Raw genomic sequence first — 26,246 nt, forward strand, 5'->3', positions numbered from 1 at the left:
GGTCTCCTAAGTCCTTTGAGGGCACCTCATCCATGGGCGCCCACAAGACCAAGAACCGCAAGTCCGGGTCCACCGGGGTCGCAGCGGAAACGGCCCCCAGTGGCCAGGGCGCGATCGCCATCCGCCTCCATTGTCAGCTGGCAATCGAGCTCCTCCTCAAAAAGGAAATGGTCCAAGCCGGCTAAGCTGCGGGAGAAGCCCCAGAATCCATGGACGGAGGAGAAGATGGCCGAACTGCCCAAGAAGGCCAAATCCGCGCAGGATATGTCTGTCGCAGATGGAGCTGGTGGCCGAGGGGGCCGACCCCGTGAAGGTAGCTCCTGAGGCAGAGGTGTCCCTGCACCCTAGGCACGAAACTGCTGCAGTGACTTGCACGCCAGAGAAGGTGATGCCGTCTCTGAGCCCGGTTTTGATCCTTCAGGGTGGAAAGGGGGGGGCAAGGAGGCCACGTCTCAGCACCAGGCTGTGCCCCCCCCCCGATCACGCCGGCTCAGCCGAAGGATTTGTCTCTGTACATTGTCAACCTTCCCCAGCTTGGTGTCGGAGATTCAGAAGAGAATGCCAAAAGGCCCAATCCCAATTGTCCCCCAGTCCCTGATCAGACCTCATTTCAGTCTCCTCATCTGTGTCGTGCCCTCTTCCCCAGCGGACCAGGGGGCTGATAGAGCCACGGTGACGACGACGATATTGCAGCGAGCAGCGCGTCTCCGCTGCCTAGGGCATCCCCGCAGGATGAGGTGGGGTCCTTCATTCCATGATCGCCAGAGCCTCCGAGCTGTTCTAGCTTGTGCCCGAAGAAACCAAGGAGGAGGGTTTCTTGTACCAGAGGCGTGAGGCCAAGAGGAAAACTATCATGATGGTGCCCCTTCTGAACAACATGTGGGAGGAGGTCCTGGACCTCTTTAAGAACCCTTGCACAGCACCTGCCAAACAGAATAGGCTGAAGTAGTACGGGTGCCGGAATCCGCACCCAAGTGCCTGAGGTCGCAACCATTGCCGGATTCGGTGGTTTCGGCGGCTGCGAGGAAACGGTTGTCTAACCCGTGTTCGTCTTCAGTTCCTTGGAACAGCGAGGAGAAGACAATGGACACCATGGGAAGGAATGTGATTGACGCCGCAGTGTAAACCATCCAGGCGGCCAACGCACTGGCCAGGTGCGATGGGGAGCTGTGGTACAAGCTGGGTCCGATTTTGGAGTTCCACATCAACAAAAAGATGTATGCAATCGCTCTCTTCCAGCAGGGGGAGGTAGCCTCGGATCGCGCCATCCCTGGACATTGCCGATACAGGGTTCTGACAGATGGGAGGGGGGGGGGGGAACGGTGTGATGCTGGAAATGCATCGGCGGGACAGGGCCTGCGTATCCTTGCCCTTTACTGCTTTTTATCATGTGTTCTATCGTGTTTTCCAGACAGTTCATGTGGGACTCCTGGCGGTGCAGCTATCTTTTGGTTTGGTGTACAGACCCATGGGATACCCTTATGGCACCCATGGGTGGGGGTACAACCCTGTGCCCCTATTGTATGTTTTTGTGCACCTGTGTACCTGTGTGTGGCCCACAGAGCAGGGTACGGGCTTGTTAGGGAGAATCCTGGGCAGTGCCCTTAGGGACCACTACGCAAGATTAAGACTACAGGTGGTAGTACAATTTCACCTTTGGTACAAGTCTGTACTACACAGTTATAGTGGTAGCAGTAGCGGAGCAGCCAGATTTATCTCAAGAGCAAATGAGCAGTAGTAGAGATTACGCAAAGGACTAAAATTACTGTGACTCAAGCAAACACTGACTCAAGCTTTCTGGTTAAATCTAAGTACATTTATTTTTAGACCATCTGTTCACAAAACACTTGACTTCTATTAAATTAAAACCACATTTCAAATACACTACACACAACCAAGTCCCGTTGTGCAGAAGAATTCAAGGTAAGTACCTTTGAATTTAACAGACCGGTATGGTGAAACAAAGACGTTACTGTGGGTTAAAACGCAATCACTTTTTGACAGTAATGACAGTTCGGGCCTACTAAAGAAAGGCGTATCCGCGAGAAGAAATGTTACCGAAGTCAAACACACTTAGCACATGAATTAACACAAGAGAATAGGGGATAAAAATCATAGTAAATACATTTGTCAAGGCAGATAGAATCAAGAGATACTTTCTAAAACGTAGATAAAAGTCAATAGGCCTGCGCCAGTGTCAATGGAACAGGGTTCCTTTTGTCGAGTATCACAAGATTAGAACAGTTCACGATTCGAGATTGCCAGGAGTACTTGGATATTGTCAAAAGAGGAAGCAAAAGTTATAAGAGGGAAGGAAGATAAGGACATGCCTTTGGTGAGGAGAAAAAGGGGTTCACCGTAGTTCCCGAAGTCGGACACAGTACCTTATAAGTTTGAAGAAAAGCTGGTGCCACGACAGTTGTTCCTGGTAGTTCCTGCAGACTCACGGTTCCTGGAGCTTCAGTCGTGGGGACAAGGACGACGTCTGGAGCGATCTGCACTACCCAGGGATGAGGCCAGCAGCAGCAAAGCAACGGTGAATAAAAGGTGCGCTCCTTTAAAACAGTAGAGGCTTTTTAGTTGGTTATCCGGACCACTACAGCTATGTGCAGCGATTTCGACCAAGGACCAGAGGAGTCCTCTGGCTGTGGAAGGTGAGCTGGTTGATCCCACCCGGCTCAAGTGAAGAAGACTCCAGACTGGGTCTTCTCTTGTCGTTGAAGGGTAGATAGCTCGGGACTGCAGCAGGGCTTCACCGGGACTCGGTAGTTGCAGCAGCCATCTTTTCTCCGCTTCTCTTCGTTTCTTTGCAGTTCCAGTGGCAACTCTGACTTCCAGCGCAAGATTCCTGCCTTTTATGCCAAAATCCCCCATTCATACAGCCTGGCTGTCAATCACTCAGCAGGGGGGTTGTCCGGGCCGGACAACCACCTCAGCCAATCAAGACAAAGTGCGACTTGGGTTTCCAAGGAGATCTTGTGCAGGGGGTGACTACACCCCTCCCTCACATTCACCCCACCTAGACACTCAGGTGCCAGGAGGAGGGCCATCTCTGTAGAAGCCCGCCAAATGACGGTGAACAAAGAAGGCAAACCTGGTTTGCCGCGCAAAGTAAAACATAAGAAGGACTTTAACAAAAAGAAATGGCGATAAAACCCAACCAGAGCCGAAATAAAAAATATTTGGTCAAGCGGGTTTAAGTTCGAGGCTAATATAATAGCCTAAAACAGTACCACATTTGTATAGTATAATCGCGGTAGAAAAGTTAGGGTAGATACCACTGCCACCAGCCAAGTCTTAGTGTTAAAAGAGCGAAATAAAGCTCAGAGAGGCACAGACAAAAAGGGATAGGAACTAACCCTTTCCAATACTCCATGTAAGATGGGGTGTACTGGGTCTGTAGTTTTACCTGTTTCTGGGGGACGGTAGTGGGCCCCAGAAAAAACGGGAGTCCGAGGGAAGTCTCAAAGACAACCCTGTGTCACTGCACGTAAGGTGCTGTGTAACACACAAGTGGGGCTCGTTTTGCGGTGTAGCTCCAGAGTCCAAGATCGCACAAACAGTAGAAATACACATGGCAAAACACATATAAGAGTGGGGAAAAAAGGCTCACTCTTACCAGGTGGAAAAAATAAACCCCAGAAATCCTGCAGAGCTGCTGAGGGACTCACTAGGTGAGGGAAATTAGTCATAAATGAGAATTCTCCCTAACAGGGCTGCTGGCAGCTCTTTGCTGACCTGACCGGTGCCCTGAGCATCCTCCATTTTGAGATGCCCAGGCACTGTCATTGGAATCGGTAGATTCCTGATGGGGACAAGATGGCCCCCCTGGCATCTTGCCTTCCATCGCTTGTTACCTTGGTTTTCCCGAAGTCTAGGGAAGCCCTGACTCTGTCCCTTCCCCCTGACTGGCTGTTGGGGTGGAAGTTCCATGTATGGTAGTATGGGGAAGTGCCGACCAGACTGGCTGGAGCCTTCCCAACAACTGTATGTTGCGAGTACGCCTGTGGGTGGGACCTGGGTGAATTGAGTGTGTGACAAATATACAATGCTTGTTTGTGGATGTCTGGTATCTGGTGTTTGACACAATGTCTGAGACAGCATTGCCCGAAACCGGTATGAATGCATTGTGTAGTGTTGAATGGCGTGATACTTGTCCGAATCCACATTCTGTGTTGCGAGTGTCTGAATGGAGAAGAATGTCCTGAATGCACTGTGCGCCTGATTGGCTGACTGACAGCTGATTGCCTTTCTGAGGGATTGGTTGCCTGAGTGTGACCCAGCAGAATGAATGGGAGGTCAACGGGTATATCTGGGGGCCTCTCACTGCTAGAAATTGTTCAGAAGCTGAAGAGAAACTGGAGTTGAAACTGAAGCTCGACCTTGAAGCCCTGCTGGAAGAGAGGAATTACTGTTGCTCTACTTAGCTGATCTGAAAGTGGTTGGGTCTCCAATAACTGATCCAAGAGAGGACCTGATAAGAGACCTCTCCCTGAGCTACAAGGGACCATCATGCACCAGCTGATCTTTTCCAAAGCTCCCTGGTAGACGGACCTACGAAAGGCTGCCAACCAGATACGGGGACTGCTGCGGAATCCCAAAGAGAAGCGTCCGGACTGTTGTCGGTCACCGTCGACGACCGCCATCGCCATGCTCCCGTTGCCTAAGAACTTTTGACCAAGGACGCTCTCATCTGCCCCTTCGACCACTTTGTCGTGCCGGTGAAAGTCGAGGCCGCCTCTGCGCCGAGCAGCATCCACCGGTGGGTTTCCCACCACCTAAAGACCACAGACGCCGACGACATGATGCCCTTGCTGGGCCACAGTTCTTCAAACTCTGCGGTCCTGAACTATCGTCACTTCACTGCTGTAGTTCACCCTGTTGATTGCCGGACGTTCGACCCATGACTCCTGCCTTAGAGGGAGTGCACTCAAGAAGGGCCGTCGATTTCCCGACGAGGAACTCTACAACGCCAGTTACTTTGGGGTTGATGAACTATTGGAAAGACTTCTGTGAACAATATAGGGCCTGGGCTTGTGATGCATCTTTATTCTGCAGGTTGCCCAGGTGGGGGATCTCCACACAGAACTGTGTCTCGGTAACGGGGCCAATATTCTGCCAATTTTTCTAACCAACTGCTTTCCTCGTCTGTCTATTGTTGGTGTTCTTTACGAACTGATTTGTGTGACATTTGACCGTACAGTTGATGCACTTTAAAGAGATTGAATAGTAATTGTGGTACCACGTAGAACTGTGTATATTTGCCATTCTAGATAACCAATTACAAAGTGAGTTATCGTGTGATTGTACATAACCGTGAACTTATATAAAGACTGTGTTTTAACTAATACAGTGTGCGGACATCCCTTTGAGGGTGCTTTGGGACTACACTGTACTAAAGAACCGGCCTGCATCACCTCCTGAGAAGCTAGGCCCTGATTGGTCGTTCATTGCTACCAACAATAGAGAATCTTGGCTGGGGTCCTCTGGGCCTCTCCTCTACCATATACAGAGCAGGAGTACAGATACCCCCTCCAATCTTTACAAATGGTGTCTGCCTTCGTCGCCAGGGCTGGATGAAGGCCACAAATTTCCACTAGGAGGTCCAGACATATGTGCTGGACATACCTTTCGACGGGGATAACCTTTTTGGGATGTTCATCAGCGAGTCCCCTCAGGCCATCAAAGTGGATACGGAGATGGCCCGTTCCCTGGGCACTCTACAGCAGCACAGCTCTTCTTTTTGCTTCTCCAGAGGAAAGTCGAGCAGATCCTCCAAAGGTTGCTCCTCATTGTACCATCAGCCTGCCAGATCTACGACTCAGGAAGCCTACAGAGGCCGTTCCTAGGCCTAAGATGGAGGATGTCTGAGCCACAGTTGCCTGCAAGACTCCATCACCGAAGCAAGCCTGAACTGTTCAGGATGTCGGGCCCCCACCCGTGCACCCCGGTCGGAGTCCGGCTGACGAGGTTCATCAGCGAGTATGGAAAATCAACATCAGATGTGTGCTGGACACTCTCGCCCAAGGTCATACCCTAGAGTTTCAGCGCAGGTGTCAACGCATCCCTCCAGTGGCCTGCCTGGAGCAGCACATCCCTCAGCTCTTGGAGGAAGTACGGGCCATGTTGCGAAAATGAGCGATGAAGATAGTCCCCCAACAACTCCGGGGCTCTGGAGTTTATTCAAGATATTTTTTTGGTCAGTAAAAGGACTGGGGGTTGGATGCCTATTCTGAACCTACAACATCTAAACAAGCAGCTCAAGTCTCAGAAATTGAGGATGGTCACATTGCAGCATGTGCTCGGCCAATTGGAAAAAGGGGATGTCTTGATGTCGCTGCACCAGGAGGACGCCTACTTCCATGTCCTCACAGGAAACACTGAAAGTTTCTATGCTTCGTAGTGCAGGGACAGCACTATCAGTACAAGGCCCTACCCTTCGGCTTGAAGTCGACCCCTAGAGTGTTCATGAAATGCCTGGCACCACCGCGGCGGCCCATCTGCATCTACGGGGATAGATGTATTCCCATAACTCGACTGGCTCATCCGGGCCCGCTCGTGAGAGTTGGCGGTCGGACACACGGAGGCGACCGTCCAGCTGCTGACAGATCTAGGATTGTCCATCAACTATCCAAAGTCCTGCTTGGCACCATCCCAGAACGCTCCATTCCTAGGAGCCATTCTCCATACGTGTCCTGCCTGGCGTCGCTCTCTGAGGAGAGAATAGCGGCCATTCAGGGGAAGGTACTGCGGTTGTTGTCGATTAAGACTGCCACGGACGGAACCATCAAGTCGTTGCTCGGCATGATGTCGTCATGCATCTACCTCATCCAGCTCTGCAGGTTGCAGATGAGACTTCTTCAGGAGTTCCTGGACGCTAGTTGGGTACAAATGTCCGGAAGCTTTGCAGACAAGATCTTGCTCGACAAGGAATTCTGTCGGGTGGGAAGGTGGTGGGCTTTATGCTCCAATATCGCCGAGGGCATAGGGTTCCAAACCCCTCCATACCAGGAGACAGTCACCACAGCCTGGAGGGCTGGGGAGCCAACACTGGATGGCTACATGCCAGAGACCTGTGGCTACGGGAGAAGAACAGCCATATCAACATCTTGGAGCTACGAGCAGTGTTCTGGCCCCTCAAGTTGTTCCTTCCCTCTATCTAGGGCAAGGTGGTGACGATCCTCAGACCCCACCACCACCATATTCTACATTAGGAAACAGGAGGGCACTCGATCCCCAGTGCTCTCCAGGGAAGCACAGGACTTGTGGTGCTGGGCCGTCGGTCAAGAGATGTTTCTCGTCCCTCTTCAACTAGCAGGTGTCGAACGACATCAGACTCCCTCAGCAGGGATTGTGCTCCTGCCACGAGTGGGATCTTTGGCAGGGCCCGGTGCACTGCATCTTTGTCAAGTGGGGCAGGCCCCAGATCGACCTGTTGCGACGGCAGCGAACTCCAAATGTTTACAGTGCAATATAAAACACAAGAAGGACTTTAACAAAAAGAAATTGCGAATAAACCCGACCGGAGCCAAAAGAAAGACAATTTGGTCAAGCGGGTTTATGCTTAAGGCTGCTAAAATAGGCAAAAACATTACCACGTTTATCTAATATAATCACGGTAGGAAAGTTAGGGTAGATACCACTGCCAGCAGCCAAGTCTAAATGTTAAAAGAGCGAAACAATGCTTGGGGAGGTACAGACAGAAAAGGGGTACTGATTAGCCCTTTCCAGTACTCCATGTAAAATGGGGTGTACTGGGCCTGTATAAAAAGTGACTAGGTAAAGTAAATGTCAACTTTACCTTTCTCTGGGGGACAGTAGTCGGCCCCAGCGAAATGGAGTCAGAGGGCAGTCTTAAAGACAACCCTGGTTACTACACTGAAGGTGCTGTGTAACCACACAAGAACATGGGCACCTGGAGTGGTGTGCTCCAGTGCCAGAGATCACACAATGAGTAAAATCACATGGGCCAAAACACATGTAAGAGTGGAAAAAGGATGTACACGCTTACCAGGTGGAAAAATAAACTCCAGAAATCCAGCAAAGCTGCTGCGGGACTCACTAGGTGAGGGAAATTGGCCCTATAAGGAGAATTCTCCCTAACACACAGCCTCAAAGGGAAAGAAGGCATGACACGCCCCTCCGGTCCACGTGTCTCCAGTGGGGGGCAGGCTTGCTCTCCATTCACATTGCTAGTGCCAGAATTTGGCAGTACCCTGGATCCTCTTGGTAGTCTCCACGGGGTACCGCCTCCCTATCCCAGCCTCTCCTCCCCTTCACATCCACAGGTTGTTAAAGCAACTGTTTTGGAGGAGAACTGGTCGCTCGTCGAGTGCCAGGCAGTGGAGGAAGTCCCAGCCTCCCAGTGAGGCTTGGGCTTTTACTCCAGGATTTTCACCATTCATAAGGACCAGGCGGGCCTGAGAGTTGGCCTGGACCTTTCCACTCTCAACCTCCCCGTACCTCTACAAAAATTAAAGATAGTTACGCCAGCTTTGATAGCGGAGACACTGCCGGGGAGACGGGATGTGCTCCCTGGATCTGAAGGACACGCACCTACACGTCCCGATCTGGCATCCTCATTGTTCCTTTCTACGACTCCGGACCATGGGCTACTATTTCCAATAAAAGGTGCTTCCTTTAAGCCTCCACTCGGCCCCCACGGTTTTTAACAGGCTGATGAACACGGTGGCGGCCCTCCTCTAGTCTCAGGACCACCTCATCTACCCGTATCTCAACGACTGGCTCATCAGGGCTACATCTCCAGAAGCTGTGCACCATGCATCGCACGCTCTCATGAACACCCTGCACAAGCTGGGTTTTTCTCTCAACCTCAAGAAGTTGCAACTGCAGCCCAGTCAGAGACGGATCTTCTTGGGCCTCATTTGGGACACGTGCTCTGAGAGAGTTTTTCCCTCGGAGGACAAAATCACAGCCATCAAGACGGCGCACTTCACCAGCAGAGAAGTGACTTCAGCCTGGTGGTACCAGCACCTACTGGGTCTCATGACCGCAGTCTTCTTGGCCGTCCCCCACGCGAGACTCAAAATGAGGAGGATATAGCTGCACTTTGAAGCATCTTGGAACCAGGAACGGGGCCATCAGTCAGAGATCAATGTTCCTCTGTTTCTTCACCCAGACCTCACATGGTGGCCCAAGGACTGCAACCTGCGGACGGGCAAGCCTTTCCGGCAACCTACACCACAGGTCACCATCACCACGGACTACTCTCTCGAGGGGTGGGGGGACACTCTGGACAACCACTGCATCCATGGCACCTGGACTCGACAGGAGCAGGAGTACCATAACAATTGGCTGGAATTGAAGGCCATCTGGCTGGCGCTCAGGGCCTTCCTTCTGTTTATCGAGGACAATGCCGTCCTCATTCAGACAAACAACTCAACCAGCATGTTCTATGTCAACAAGCAGGGAGGTTCGATTTCCCCCCCACCCCCACTGTGCAGGCTGGCATTCAGTATTTCGGAGTTGGCCCTGGAGAACAACATCTACCTCACGGCGGTCCACCTGCCGGGGGAAACCAACCTGGAGGCTGACGGGCTCAGCAGACTGGGAGCGGACAATTACGAGTGACAGTTAAACGACCTAGTGCTGCAGGAGATCTTTTGCAAATGGGCTCACCCTCATGTGGACCTCTTTGCCTCCCGGGGCAACAGCAAGTGCCATCGGTTCGCCTCCTGGCAGGTTCAGGGCCTGGGCTCCCTGGGCGATGCCTTTCAGATCAGATGGGACGTAATGAAAGCATACGCCTTTCCACCCACTCCGCTTATTAACTGAGTGATCTGCAAGATCAAGGAGTTTCGTCACCTCAGCATCATCCTAATAGCTCCATGGTGGCCAGCCAGGCCATGGTTTTCGGAGCTCCTCAGCCTCTCGCAGAGGCCTCCCATTCGCCTTCCGACGGGTCCAGCACATCTACTTGCGCAACAAGGGGCAGATTCATCCACCCCGCTCCAGAGAAACTAGCTCTCACAACGTGGTTACTGAACAGGTCACGTAATGACCTCTCAGCCTCTCTCCGGCTAATCTAGAGGTCATACATGGCGCCAGGAGCAAAGCCACCAGGGCCCAGTATAAGAGCAAATGGACCAAGTTCTGCCACTGGGCAGACTCTAAGGCCTTTGACCCTCTGGCATGTTCCCTGGACAAAGTGCTCTCCTTTACAGCACATCGTGCCCATTCAGGCATGCTGTTGGAAACTTGCTGCACCTACCTGGCAGCCATCGGGGCTTACAGAAACTCTGAAGAGGAGAACTTTTCCTCTTCCAACCTGATTGTCAAACACCTGACGATCTGGCCAGGCTCTACTCGCCCATCAAGAAGCCGCACCCGGTGTGGGACTGCAACATAGTCCTGGGTGCCCTGGCGCACAATCCATTTGAGCCTATGGCGTCCGCGGACATCAAGCTGGTCACCATCAAGACAGCCTGGTTAGTCGGCCTCATCTTGGCTCGCAGGATCAGCGGAATCCAGGCGCTGGTCAGACGCCCTATTTAACACCTTTTGGAGGTTCAAGACCGGGGTATCGGGCTTTCAAAGCCTCCATAGCCCGGTGGATGGTCTCGGCCATCAAAGAAGCTTATGAGGAACAGCATAAGCCACTGCCGGCCAACATGCATGCCCATGCGGTTAGAGCCAAGGCAACTCCCATCGCCTTCCTGCAGCATATCCCCTGGCAGGTCATAAGCAGGGCGGCCACCTGGGCCACTCCTTCGGCTCTCTGCAAGCATTACTGTTTGAATGCTGGCACTAGATCAGATGCGGCTTTCGGACAGGCGGTTTTCAGAAACCTGTTTGCTTAAGGACGGTTTTGTCTCCACACGGGGGCTACATTCAGTTGTAATTGCCCATGCAGTATGGAGGAAAGGGGACGGGACGTATGAATAATTATAAGTTACTCACTGTAGTGACTAACGTACTCTTAGCCCCATTTCCTCCATACGTCACACCATTCCCACCCCCCCTAATATAATAGGTGTCATTAGGCAATATTAATCTATTGTTAACGCGTCTATGGGGAATGAGATGTGGCGCCGGGGGGCTGAGTCAGGGCAGCGCATGCTCCCCGAGCTGCACCCCTGCGCGCCTCTAAATTTAAAGGATAAGGTGGTTTTTTTCTGGTGAAAAAGGTTCGGTCTCCCGTCTCTTGGAAGGGATGCCCATGCAGTATGGAGGAAAGGGGACTAAGAGTACGTTAGTCACTACGGTGAGTAACTTATCAGGTGCTTACCAGATCTGAAGATGGCTGCCAGAGGTAGGGGCTTATGGGAAGGACTGTCATTGGATTGGGGCAGTATGACCCAGCGGACAGTGATTGGTTTAGGGGAGAAATACCTAAGTGAAACGGTTTTTCTTTTACCGAGGATTCCCAGCCTGACGGTGGCAAATATTTATGAGCATGTGAATCCATGCCAGAGAATAATAGTTATAGGTAAGTAACTTGTGCCTTCCATAGTAATAGAATGGAAGAGGGACACAGACTGTAGGCGATTTTAAGTTACTCATAATGACTACTCTTCACCATAGTCAATTCTCACGGTTCTCAATATGCAATACAGTAAACCATACTCCTTTCCCACTACTAAAACTGATCATACGCCTTAAAGCCAAGGACTGGGGGCTTCAAGCCAACATTTCTAAGAGCGAGCGGGATAAGGCATAGGCCTATGCAGGCTTACTTCCTTGTATTCTTCTCACCTTGCACAACTTAGGTTTCTTGTCTTACCTCTGATGAACCACTAACATACCACAGGGAAAAAGGGATAATGGTAAAGAGTAGTAGTGACCTTGGTGAATCTTTTACGTCTTTCCCAATCTGCTCATTCTCCCAATGAGATTTACTTCCTCCATCAACAAGAGTTTCCTTGCGAGAATTAGTCATAAGATTAGAATCATTTTGTGCCACTAGAGCATCCTTGTACCCTGGTCTTTAAATTATTGAAAGACCGACTACCCGATGTTTAATTATCTGGCTATTTAAAAATGAAATAACCTTCTCTAGCTTGAGGCGTGTTGATTTGGTTTACACTTGATTTGGCCCTTTCGATGTTGTATTTGGGTTGTGGCTTATTGCTTAGAGGAGGGTTTGTAAGACTAGGAGTCAGTGAGTTGTCAAGTTAACAAACCCAGTGCTGAATTGTTTTGTATAATAATTGTATCACCACTGATAATCTGTATATGTATTTCTGATGTTTGTTAATCTGCTTAGAATCACATGCTGTGCATAGGTCCGACATCCAGTGGTCACTGCGGAGTATTGCATTTTGTTTTTCGTAGTCGAAAAGGGACGTCGACAAGGCGTGTCTGAAACACTATCCCTATAGTGACGTGCGTTGTACCCACAATCCCTCACGCGTCGAGGTCCCTCAGATTGTTTTTTTCCGCCCAGCTACTGGTCGCCTTTACGCGGAGCTCCTCGAGAGACATTGCAGATTCCATCTCCTCGACCTTTGGTCGTTTTCCTATTTAATATATAACATATCGATCCCTCCCTCAACGCAGTTGTGAAGCTGTCTCCGCCGAGCAAGATCTTCGACGGAGGGGACGAGCGGAGGAGATCCTTCGGCGTTGCCGAACACGTGGCCTGGCCTCGCAGGCCAAACAGTAGGGAGAGTGGGGTTGTGGGACATCTCTGGTTCTTTTCTGAGAATGCCTTTCCTTTTCCCCTTCCTTTCCCTTGGGGTCGTTATCACGATTTATTGCCTCGGCTATGGAGAGGACACCCTTTAGGTTTTGGCCGCTTTGCAAGGGCAAGTTTACTTGGAAGGACAAGCATTCACCGTGTAACCGCTGCTTGCCCCTCGATCACAAAGAGGAGGGTTGCACGGCTTGTCAGCTTCTTAAGCCAAAGACTCTAAAAGACCGTAGGGTCAAAAGGTGGGCGGCCTACGCTATGTCGAAGGTAGATTCTTCACCCGCCGCTGCTACCACCGACAGTGACGAGGAACGTGATAACACGACCTCCGCTACGGAAGTCATAGACCCCTCTAAAGAGCGCTTGCGCTCTTCGTCGTCTGTCCCCAGCCCCGACGGGCTCGGCTCACGCCCTGCTTATGGGGATGAACACCCCGGCGACACTGACGCACACGATACCACACATAAGCACACAACCCATGGCTCTTCTTCGTCGAAGACGAAGAACGCATCAGCGCCCAAGGAGACGCAGGTTCCACCGGCGGCCTCCTCGGACCGTTCAGGTTCGAAGCCCCTCTCGCAACCGCAGCCGCGACCAGCGACTGGGCTTTCGGCAAATAAGGGCGCCGCCCCCAAACCATCAGCCGGCGCGCACCAGCAGAGAGCGCACGCCGCCGTAAAACGATCGACACCCGTAACGTCGAAACCACAGCCCTCCGCTGACAAAATAGTCGCAGAGAGCTTGGCGAGGATCGTTGTAGCCGACGCCCAGAAGCGTACGCCGAAAGACACGTCGAGCGCTACGTAGAGGTCGAAAGACACGCCGAAAAAGCCCGAAGAAAGACCGGGACTACCCCCTTCTGTCGGGGGGACCCCCAGCACACCGGAAGGCTTTTCGGAAGGCGACGGGACACTTTCCTCGACGTTATGGGAGAGGTCAAGCCGTTTTCAGCTAGATGACACTAATTTGCCACCGCTAGACCGCTCAGGGGTACCCCATGAACCCATGGAAAGGCTCCATCTCTGCATGGAGAGGTTTATGAAGACCCAGAACCCTCCACTCCCAAGAGAACAAGAGAAGGGCCTCAGGAGGACCCCAGGGCCAAATATCCGAGACTAGTCAATCCCCAGCAGGACACAGCCTCAGACTTCCATAATGTGTATGACCTCACTGGTGAGGAACAATACTTGGAGGAGGAGGATGAATTTGTGGACGATGAAGAGGGACAGAACCAGGAGGAAGGTCTGAAAGACAGCCCAGACATGGTAGGAGAAGGCTTCAGAGAAAATCCAGAAGAAGGACCTTCTCATCCCTGGCAATCCCCATCAGTATATTCGGACACTGATGTCCTGAACCTAAATCCTCCTGACAATTCACCTGTTAGAAACACGTCTCCCATTGACGATCAGCCCACATTCAATGCCCTGTTTGGCAGAGAAGCAGCAAATTTCGAACTGGACACTGGGGAGATCTCTCCTGAAATAGACTTTGTGGAAAGAGTAATTAAGGAGAAACCCCCGGTCAGCCAGACCATTCCCCTCCTCGCTTCAGTGAAGGGAAGAATCATCCCTTCGCTATCCACACCCGCTCTAATCAGAGGAGTTAATCCAAGAATTGAAAAACTTTTCACTCCTTCACCCTCAGACCCGCTGTACATCAGGGGACATTCCATTCCGGATTCCCTTGTAGTGACTAATACAAGGAAGAGGGCAGGGGTGCCGCTGTCCACCAGCGAGGCACCACCTGACAAGGAGGGCAAGAGGTTATATGCACTTGCAAAGAGAGTCTCATCCTCGGCTGCCTTTTCGGCAAGAATTGCGAACAACAATTCTTTGCTAGCTAGCTACGCGGACGCGCAGTGGGCCAAACTGCGCAAAGACGCCGAAGAAGCGCCGCAACCACTACGTGCACACCTGCTATCAACTATTGGCGAAGGAACCCAGGTCAACCAGAGTATTGTAAAGAACTCTCTGGATGCTGCAGAGACAGCGGGACGTTCCCTGGTTCAGGGAATACTCCTAAAACGCCATGTATGGCTGCGCAACTCAGGGTTCAAACCGGAGACACAGGCGTCTTTAATAAATAAACCTGTTGAAGACTCAAACCTCTTCGGGAAAGCGGTGGATGAGGCTCTGGAGATGGCTAAAAAAGAGTTTGATACTATCAAAACTCTTGACCAGATCTCTAAGCCCACTACCAGACGCGGCTATGGCAACAAACGCTTTTTTCGTGGCCAACGCCAACAGCAGAATCAGCAGCAACAGTACCCTGCCACCAATTACCAGACCAATAGTGGGCAGTACAGCCAAAGAGGCCAGTGCCGGGGCAAAGGGAGAGGTCGGGGGTCCACCCCCAGAGGCTCCCAAGCCCCCAACAACACCAAGTGACGCGAAGATTCGAGTCCCCTCCCATGCAACACCGGTCGGGGGCCGGATAACATCCTTTCTTCCAGCATGGGAGGGAATAACGTCAGACTGCTGGGTACTTTCCACCGTAGCCCACGGATACTGCATCGAATTCAACAGTTCCCCAACATACAGACCCCCGAGGGGACGACGCATGACACCGGAACACCTTGCCATCCTTCTCCAAGAAGTACAACAACTGCTGGAAAAAGGAGCCATAGAGGTTGTGCCTCTATCTCAGGTAACGGAAGGTATTTATTCAGTGTACTTCCTTGTACCCAAAAAGGATCTAACCATGCGCCCCGTATTAGATCTGCGCCCAGGGAACAAGTTTATCAAACCCCAGAAGTTTCGTATGGTGACCTTACAGGAAGTGATCCCACTGCTATCACAGGGAGATGACATGACAACATTGGACATGAAAGATGCATACTTTCATATTTTAATGTTGCCAGCGCACAGAAGATACCTCAGGTTCATGATAGAGAGAAGAAACACTACCAGTTCAGAGTGCTACCCTTCGGCATAGCATCAGCACCAAGGGTATTCACGAAGGTACTGGCATTGGCAGCGGCCCACCTGCGCAGGTTGTCCATCCCAGTTTACCCTTACCTCGACGACTGGCTCATAACGGGGGATTCTTACGAAACATGCTTCTCCAATACCCAAAAGACTGTAGACCTTTTGTTCCAGTTGGGCTTCTCCATCAACGAAAAGAAGTCCAGCCTAGACCCCAGCCAAATCAAACAATTCCTAGGGGCTCTAATTCAAACAAAGGACGGCCTCGTCTTCCCCTCCAACGAGAGGGTCCAAAACATGCTGTTTCAGATCCCTCAATATGTGACCGGTTGAGAGGTGACGGTACGCAAAGCAATGCGCTTGCTAGGCATGATGGCGTTGTGTATTTATTTGGTATCTCACGTGCGCCTGCGCCCTATGCAAGAGTGGCTCAACAGCCAGTGGTGTCAGGCCAGCGGACTATGGGACGATCTAGTGGTGGTCTCGCAGGCCTTGGTTCGCTCGCTACGGTGGTGGACAAAGGAAAACCTGGAAAGAGGGAAACCCTTTGCCACACCCGCGGCGGAAGCCACTCTAACCACAGACGCATCCCTCACAGGATTCGGGGCTCACCTATCCCATCAAACTGCTCACGGAGTGTGGACTCCGAACGTAGCATCCAAACACAAAAATCTACTGGAGCTACTAGCTGTGTTCAAGGCGCTAAAAGCCTTCCAGGAACACCTACAAGGCAAGACTGTGTTGGTCCTTACAGACAGCACCACAGCCATGTACTACATCAACAAGCAGGGGGGCACCCACTCTCCAGGACTGTCCAAACTGGCCCAAAATATATGGAAGTGGGCTCTCAAACAAAACATGTTCCTACTGTCACAACATGTACCAGGGGAACTCAATCTGCTGGCAGACAAACTCAGCAGAGATTTCCCCCTGCCCGAAGAGTACGAATGGCGACTGCACGAAGACAGTCTTCGACGTCTTCACACAATGGGGATTCCCAGAAATAGGCATTGTGAGTTCTCCAGGGTTGCGAACAGGTCTAAGTTACGCCTCCAGGTACCCCCAGAACCAATCCAAGGGGAACGGTCTGTCGATGCAATGGTCAGGGAAATTTGTTTACGCTTTCCCCAACTCCCCTTCTCTACAAGGTGGTGCACAAGATGCACCAGGAACAAGTGACCATGATACTGGTGGCCCCAATGTGGGCCCGACAGCCATGGTTTGCTCACTTGATGGAGATGTCTCTATCTCCCCCAGTGAAACTCCCCTGCCCGTACAACATGCTGTCACAAGACAAGGGCAGGACTCTGCATCCATGCCCCCAGAACATGAACTTAGCAGCTTGGCTCCTGAGATCATAGAATTCGGACATCTACAGCTCCCGCAGAGATGCATGGACATCCTCAGGGAAGCCAGAAAACCTAACACTCGCCACTGCTATTCTAGCAAGTGGAAGAGATTTGTCATCTGGTGCAGAGGAAAAAGCTTCAACCCGATTGACTGCTCTCCCACACATATTGTTCTATACCTGACCCACTTATTGGATTCAGGTCTAGTGTTCAATTCCATTAAAGTCCACCTAGCGGCACTTTCTGCATACACCACTTCCCAACTCAAGGTGTCATGGTGGAAGATCCCTGTTATAAAAGCCTTCATGGAGGGAGTAAAGAGAATACACCCCCCGGTTGCTGACCCAGCTCCCGGATGGGACCTTAACGTGGTACTTACCCGACTCATGGGCTCACCATTCGAACCCATACACAAAGCATCTCTTAAACACCTCACTCTTAAGACTGCTTTTATAATAGCGATCACCTCCATCAGGAGAGTAAGTGAACTACAGGCTCTTTCTGTTCTAGACCCCTTTGTTACAGTTCACAGAGATAAGGTGGTTCTATGCACGCACCCAAGGTTTGCTCCGAAATTCATCTCGAAATTCCACGTAAACCAGTCTATAGAACTGCCAACGTTCTTTCAAAATCTTTCCAACTTGGGAGAAAAAACTCTGCACACACTAGATGTGCGCAGAGCGGTCATGTTCTACATGGAAAGAACCAGACCACTGAGGAAGAATAATCAGTTCTTCGTCTCGATGGCAGCAGGAAGAGAAGGGGATGCAGTTTCAAAGTCCACTATTTCTAGATGGATTGTTCAATGCATCACTCTCTGCTATACTCTTGCTAAGAGAGAACTGTCCTTTAAGCCAAGAGCACACTCTACTCGAGGCACGGGGGCGTCCATAGCATTCATTGCAAATGTTCCCCTTGAGTCCATCTGCAAAGCGGCTACCTGGAGTTCTGTGCACACCTTTACAAAACACTACTGTCTAGATGCACACTCGAGATCTGACTCCCAGGTGGGACAGGCAGTATTAAGACATCTTTTCTCTACTGTTCCTTCTCATAACCCACCGCCAACTGCGGGTACTGCTCGCTAGTTTATGCACAGCATGTGATTCTAAGCAGATTAACAAACATCAGAAGACAATGCATTACTTACCGTAAAAGCATTTCTGATGGTTGTATCTGCTTAGATTCACATGCGCCCACCCTTCCTCCCGCTCGGATGGAAGGAACATAGACTTCCTTTTATATCTCTCTTTTCTGTACTCACTCACGTCTAGAAGGCTCCCTCAGGGCAGAAAAATACAAACAGAGGGACCTCGACGCGTGAGGGATTGTGGGTACAACGCACGTCACTATAGGGATAGTGTTTCAGACACGCCTTGTCGACGTCCCTTTTCGACTACGAAAAACAAAATGCAATACTCCGCAGTGACCACTGGATGTCGGACCTATGCACAGCATGTGAATCTAAGCAGATACAACCATCAGAAATGCTTTTACGGTAAGTAATGCATTGTCTTATTTTGTACAGGTCAACTTTCTGAGCTTCAGGCGGCCCTTGCAGCGCACTATGGCAGAACTCCCCCATGTGAGAATTTTTCACCAGTTGTTGGAGACGTTTGCTGTGCTCGCTTTACAGGTAAATTATGGCACATTAAAATACAGTGCTGCAATAATATGATGTACCCTGATTTCATTTGAAAGGTCCTATTTTAGATAAATGTTCCCTATGATAAGCCTTTGTTTGCTGCAAACTTTGAGACAGACTAGTGTTATTACTATTGGGTGAAGTCACAGAACCCACCCATACACCCCAACATTTTTCTGTTTTATTTGTCATGGTTTGCAGAATGTATTGTTCGGTGGTCTGTGCCATAGAATCATGTAGATCTGTGGTACATTCTAGATCATTTTCTTAGTGCTGTCCGATTACGGTGCAATTGGAATGTTGAGCAAACGCCAAGCGGTGGTGTTAATAAAAACTGTTCGAATTTTAAAAAATGTCACCAGTTGTCGCTTGACCACACATTTTGTTTTTCTTTTGGTTTTATATAGCATACCTTTCCTCCTCTGTTGCTTAATACTTTTCTTGATTTTCTTGTATGTTTGCTCCATTTTCTTCAGTGGTTTGTGCTTGATTTGTTTTTTCACTCTTGGTAATATTGTTTTTTTCAAAAAGGTGCTGCTTATTCATTTTCTGTTTGTTTTCCTGGATTGCTTTCTTTCCTGCAGCTTTCTTTTTTGTATCATTGCTTTTTGCTGTCCCCATTTTCTTAGTCATGGTTCAGAGGGCATAGGCTCTCATGAGATTTTATAAATGGGAGGATGCATAGATGGTTAATGTGAAATGGAGCATTCTCTTATCTGTATTGTATGCATAATATATTGGATTTTGCAATGAGCTTGTACTGGAAGTCCATTGTATTGAGGGAAGTTTGATCAATTGCTTACATTGGCACATTTGCACTGTGGGCTGAGGGAAACGGTGCTCCAGAAAGGTGAAATGGATGCTCCTGGTTATGTATGCATTTTGTTTGGGGTGAATGGCTCACAATGATGGAAATTAGAACTAACATAGCCACTCAACCACCTGTGTTACTTTACTCTTTCTGCCCATCTCCATCACTGCCAAACTGCGTGAACATATTAACTTTGACAGTGATGCTGCTTATTTCATGCTTGTATCTGGAAAGAAATTAGATGAACTGTATGTGATTAGAGCATTCATTTAAGTCATATTTAAATATACCCCAAACACAGCACCCGAGTTCAATTTGTATATTTTAAACTTGTAAATGGAATTTTTCGATTATGTAAAATGATTGCTTGAATTGAGACTGCATTATCTATAATGCAGTCACCAATGTATTCATACACACATCCGTCCAGTTTTGGGGCATTCTCCAGCCAGCTTGTTTGCTTAAGCTGCACCTGAAAGGAAAATTGATTTCTCAACAATTGAATTTGAGCACTTCCAGTGTATCTGAGAATGGACTTGTAACTTTTGAGTAGAAATATTGAGCAACGAGTAATAAGATATTCGAAGGGATTGTGTCCTCTGACGTATTCCTTATCTTTGATGTTATCCATTCCAGCTTGCTGGCCTCAGAAATTTTTGCAGTAGAGGGCGCTGCGCGTCGACGCCCCTCGAGTTGGTGTCCCTTGACAGCCTCCGTCTTGACGCCGACGTCATCCTGCGTATAGACTCGCGGAGCGTCCGTTGCTCAGTTTCGTTTTTCCGCGCTTCATGGGCCTCGGAAACATGACGCTCAGTTCCTTTCTTAAGGAAAATTCTGCTTATTCTTCGAAGATGTCAATCTTTATTCGATGGCTTCTTCATCCGAACCGTCGACCCCATGGTCCGGCTTCAAAAAGTGTTGTGACTGTTGGAAGAAAATGTCGTTGACCGATCCTCACAGGATCTGTTTGTGGTGCCTGGGGTCAGAGCATCACTGTTCGGAGTGCGAGGACTGTATGTCCATGACGGCGAAAGACATGAAGAAGCGTAAGGGGAAGCTCGAAAGAGGTAGGACTCTTAAAACTTCTACTCCCTCGAAAGTTTCTTCGGTAGAGTCGAGAGATTCGTCTCCTCGTCGTCACAAGAAACATTCCCGTTCAAGGTCTCGAAGCGGTTCCCATCAGTCTTCGAGATCAAAACACTCTAAGAAGAGGCGTCATAAATCTCCCTCTTCTTCTGCCTCCCCGGAAAGGGTCACCTGCCCCGCGAAACACAGCTCTCCAGCTAAGTGGGAGGAATTCCGTAAGAAAATGCTCAGTGTCTTGGAGAAAGCGGCCTCGACCCCCTTGGAGACGCCTAAAGGTGATACTGTAGGTGAACGACCCAAAAAATCAAAACGCTGCAAGTTGTTGCACCAGGCAAGAGAAAACTACCCGAGAGCGTCATGAACCCTCGAGTAAATGCAGTAAGACTGTCATCGATGCCGTCGTCGAAAATTCCTTCGACTCATAAATTTGCATCATCAACGCCTTTGTCGAAGGACCCGTCGACTCATAAATCGGTTGCGTCGACGCAGTCTTCGCCGCCACGGTCGACTCCGATAAAAGACAGACCTTCAACTGTCACTACTTCTCAGACAGTGGAGGTGTCGAGGACTTCGACCATGGCGTCGAGGATGCCGTCGACAAATTCATTGACGGAGTAGGATCCCGATCCTCTCGAGTACATCGAGGTCTTTTCAAACTTTTTGAACGGCATTTTCGGGTTTGTCGAAGGCTTTGACTTCCACGTCGACAACCTCGACGTTTTCTCAACCAGTGACAACTAATTTGGCCCCTTCTGCTCTAGAAATGGGTTTTAAACCAGATCCTTGGTCTGACTAATTTAGATCTTTGTCCTCTATATATGAGGAAGGGGAGGATTCCGACCATGAGACCTTTTGGTTTACAAAGGACCACAACACCCATACCAGACGAATTTATCTCTGAAGAGAACAGGTTAACAGACCCCCAAGACTCCCTACATGAGGCAAGTGGTTTAGATACATCTCCAGAAGTAGAGTTTTCTAAACCAGACCCTGGGGAGCATGCTGAGACCACGTATAAGGTTCTGATGGCCAGAATAATAGAATTTATGGGGTGGTCTACACCTACACCTTCTTTTCAGCAGGATGGCCTTACTGACATCTTAGATAAAGGTCCACAGGAGGATCCTGTTGTTCCTTTTCATACTGCTCTGCAAAAAAACATTTCTGCAAATTGGGAAACTCCTGAAGTTATCCCTGCAGTTAACAAGAAACTTTCTGGTAAATACAGGGTTTCTGCTACAGATCCTGAATATTTGAGCAAATGTCCAACCCCAGAGAGTTTGGTTGTACAGGCAGCAACTTCATCAAACAGTAAATCTGCATACCCTACTAACCCACAGGACAGGGATGATCAGATTTGATGCTATGTCAAAAAAGTATTTTCGGCATGTAGCATGGCGCTTGAATCTATTAACGGCACTTGCACCCTTGCAAGATTCAGCCATACACTTTGGGAGTGTGCTTCATCTGGGGCTGACTGTCTCCCAGAAGGAGAAGGAAGGATAGCATTATTAAACATCATCAAAGATGCAAAAGATGCAATGTGCGAGTCCCTTCAAACAGGCATTGATACTGCTGACAGTATCAGTAGGGCCATGGCGGCAAGTACCACAATCTGCAGATTTGCGTGGTTGAGGAAGTCTGGTTTTGCTCCAGATGTACAAGCCAGACTTTTGAACATGCCCTTTGACAGCACTTCTTTATTTGGTAAGAAGGCTGATGACAGTCTGGAGAGATTACAAACATGCAAGGCAGCAGCGAAATCTCTTGGGGCTGCAATGCGACAAACTCTGAATAGCCCTTCAGGAACCTCCGGGAGGGGTAGGTCCTTTCGCTTTTACTCCGCATTCATAAAAGGCAGAGGACAGCCAGCTCAAAGGGACCAGAAACGATTCACCCGTGGTGGACGGGTTAAAGGTACAAAAACCGCAGCAGCAGGTGCCACCTTACCCTCGGCATCTGCATCAGCCGTTTCTAAACCCCTCTGAGGTCTCCCCTCACAAGACACCAGTAGGGTGCAGGTTAACTCAACATCTGGCAGAATGGCAGGCTATTACGTCAGATGCTTGGGCATTGGAGACAGTTGCCCAAGGTTACTGCCTGCCCTTCCTACACAACCCTCAGTCATCCACCGGGGAACAACTCTTTGAAGTTTCCAGACCCGTTCCTTATACAGGAGATTGTAGACCTGTTAGAGAAAGGTGCCATAGTACCGGTACCTGTAGCGGACAGGAACAAGGGTTGGTATTCCCCCTACTTCCTAGTACCAAAGGACGACGGAGGACTGAGACCCATCTTGGACTTGCGAGAATTGAACAAATTCCTCAGGAAAGACAAGTTCAAGATGGTAACCCTTTCTCAGATTCTGCCCTCCAGCTTCAGGACTGGTTGGTATCTCTAGACCTTCAGGATGCTTATTTCCATATGCCAATCCATCTCAAACACAGAAAATACCTGAGGTTCGGAATTGCCAACTCTCACTATCAATTTCGAGTTCTGCCATTTGGGTTGACCTCCGCCCCGACGGTCTTCACTAAGCTAATGTCGGTAGTGGCTGCACGTCTAAGGAGGGAAGGGATCCACGTCTACCCCTACCTGGACGATTGGTTGATCAAAGCAGTATCTTCGGAGCAAGCTCAGATCCAGCTAGATTATGTCTGCCACTTCCTTCACAAGCTGGGCTTCTCCCTCAACTTAAAGAAGTCACAGATTATACCATCACAGAAACGCCAGTTCATTGGAGCAGTCGTGGACACTTCCCTGGGAAAAGCCTCGCCACCAGAGGTGAGGGCTCAAGATATTCTGCAGATGGTCAACAAATTTCAGAATGCTCAACGTCTACCAGCCCTCGACTTTTTGAGGTTTCTAGGCCTCATGGCATCGTACATTTTCCTAGTGCCAGAGGCTCGCCTGAGAATGAGAACCCTCCAGTGGGCACCAAGAACCCAATGGTCGCAATTCCCAGGAAGAATGTCAGATCTCCTTCAAGTCCCAGGCAGAGGGGCTCGAGATCTACAGTGGTGGGCCTGTCGGGAGAACATTTTGAAAGGAGAGCAGTTTTGGCAACCATGGCCGGAGATAACCGTAGTCACGGATGCCTCACTCACAGGGTGGGGAGCCCATGCCAACGACTTGACCATCAGCGGTAGTTGGTCTCCATCGGAGTCCAGACTACATATCAACCTGTTGGAGCTGAGAGCAATCGGACTAGTGCTGAAAGCTTTTCTGTCATTAGTACAGGGGGAAAATGTCCTGATAATGACGGACAACACAGTGGCAATGCACTACCTCAACAAAAGAGGAGGCATAGGATCACTGCCACTGTGCAGAGGGGCAATGCAGCTCTGGTTTTGGGCAATTCAAGAAGGAATCTCTTTATCGGCAGTTCACCTAGCTGGAGAGAAGAACTTGACGAGCTAGCTCAGGAAGTCCTTCAAGAGATCTTTGCCCTTTGGGGAACCCCTCAAGTGGATCTGTTTGCCACCAGTATCAACAGGAAGTGCAATCAGTTCTCTTCAAGGGAATTTCCCCCGAGAGGCGCTGTAGGGCACGTTCGTAGTGGACTGGGAGTTTCCACTTCTGTACGTGTTTCCTCCAGTCCCTGTCATTCCTCAAATGATCAGGAGGTTGAGAAGATTCCAGAAAATTATGATCCTTATTGCCCTGGATTGGGCCAGGAGGACGTGGCACCCAGACCTTCTCGACTTGTCCATCTGCCCTCCAATTAGTCTTCCGCAAAGAGAGGATCTTCTCTCACAGAAGGGAGGTCAGGTTCTCCATCTAGACATCAGAACCCTCAACCTTCACGCTTGGTTTCTGAAAGATTGAGATACAAGGATTGGGATCTTCCGGATGACGTCATGGAGGTGTTGCTTTCGGCTAGAAGGCCTGCAACAAAGACATTATACCGCTGCCGTTGGAATACATTTTGCAGCTGGTGTAGAGAAAAAAATATTGAACCCTTTTCATGCAGTACACCAATGGTGCTATCCTTTCTGCTATGTTTGGCAAATTGAGGTCTTCAAGTTGGCACAATCAAGGGTTACCTCGCAGCGCTTTCAATCTTCAAGCGAACTGCGGAGGAACCTTCATATTTCAAATTAGCCCTGGTAATCCAATTTCTGAATGGGGCAACTGTTTCTCCAGCATGGGGTCTGGCATGGATTCACATGCTCATGAATATTCCCCGTCGTCAGGCTGGGAATCCTCGGTAAAGAAAAAACCAGTATCAGTTTCGTTTCTGATCTGTCTTTCGTAGTAGTAACCAATCACTGATCTCTGCGTCATACTGACCACAGCCAATGACTGCCCTCTACCCAAGCCCCGCCTCTGGCAGCCATCTTCAGATTTTTACCGCACGTTCAAGTGTTGGGATCCTCGTGCTATTGCTCTCGAGCGTTAGTGCTATTTTTTCACGTTTTTTCTCAAAAACTTCGATTTTTCGGTCAAAAAGAGCCCCAAGCTCCACCGTTTCTTCATCCGATCAACGGGGACCCGTGTCGGATTCGTCTACGCCCCTCAAGGGTGAAGATTTCGTCGAGCCACGCTTTTGGAGGACTTCAGAAGTTTCTCAGGCCCATCTCGGACATGGCCCAGGAGAAGGGAAGCTCGACGCCCGGAAAGCTGTTCAGGGTCTGCCCTGGATGCCAGCTTCAGAATGTCTTTAAGGAGGACGAACACTCCTTTTGTCTTTACTGCCTACATGAGGCCAAGACGCACGTGGAGAAGGACTGTGCGTTTTGCGGCAATATGTCGGAGCGGACCATGAAGGACCGCCATCAACGTCTCGCCAACTGGCTAGAAGGGAAGAGCCCGTCAGGCGAGAAGAAGAAGAAATCCGAGCGGTCTTCTAAGACCTTTGAGGACGCCCCGGCGACGGGGGTCCAACATAAGGCCAAGCACCGCGAGTCCGCTGGCACCGGGAGCGCCGAACGGTCGGGCTCTACGGGCGCCAGGCAGGGCGCATCCTCCCCGGCACCATCAACCACGAGCCAACGCTCTGGTTCGGGTAAGAGGAAGGCCGAGCACCCGGCGAAGCTCCTGGAGAGGCCCCGGTCGAGCTCGAAGGCCCCATCGGAGGGAGAGCGAGGCAGTGTCCCTCCCCCCAAGGAGAAGGCGGTGAGCGCAACTAAGGTGGTGAAAGCCTTAATCCATCCGACCAAGGCCTCTATCGAGACAGTCGCAGCGGCCCTGGCTCAGCCTGTGGAGGCTACACCAGTGGTGGCGACCTCGGGGCTCAGAGTCTCCCTGCCACCGCGGAGGGAGTCCTCTTTTATGCCCATCGACAGGACCCCCGTGAAACCTCCGACAGAGAAGAAAAAGGGGGGGGGCAGGAGGTCGTCGTGGATTCGGCCTCAACCTCTGAGGAAGAGCTGATCGAGGTCTTAAGCCACGGCGTTGGCGTGGAAGAAGACCAGCCCGTCGGGAGGGATCCCGATGTAGGAGACGACGATAACGTCGAGGGTGCCGACGGGGCCCCTACCGCCCGTCGGACTCCCCTCAACCAGCGCCGCAAGACAACTCGGCGGCCATTTTGTTGGCTATACAGTCCTTATGCGCGGAGATAAGGACGAGACTGCCGTTACCACCAGCGGAGGAACCGCTCCCGACGGGGGACCCGGAGCCAGGCCCTTCTGGGAGCCCTCCCCCTAAAAGAAGAAGGATTCATCCTCCACCTCCTTTTCAGCCATCGCGCCCTGTTCAGCCCTCCTCCCCGTCCACGACTCGTGGGGATGATACGGGGACTGACACGGCCGCGACGGGTACGGACGACGAGGTT

General features: G+C 50.4%; 1 protein-coding gene across 1 annotated transcript in view; it reads left to right on the forward strand.

Annotated features, from left to right (window-relative positions):
* The window catches only part of TDRD1 (tudor domain containing 1), a 2,044,642-nt gene that overhangs the window by 741,885 nt on the left and 1,276,511 nt on the right, over positions 1 to 26,246 (forward strand). Inside the window, exon 13 of the mRNA XM_069611868.1 lies at positions 18,454 to 18,561. Coding sequence (XP_069467969.1) covers positions 18,454 to 18,561 — 108 coding nt within the window. The remainder of the gene's footprint in view (positions 1 to 18,453; positions 18,562 to 26,246) is intronic.

Source organism: Ambystoma mexicanum, chromosome 8 (assembly GCF_040938575.1).
Source record: "Ambystoma mexicanum isolate Mex_15411 chromosome 8, UKY_AmexF1_1, whole genome shotgun sequence".
Taxonomy (NCBI): Eukaryota; Metazoa; Chordata; class Amphibia; order Caudata; family Ambystomatidae; genus Ambystoma; species Ambystoma mexicanum.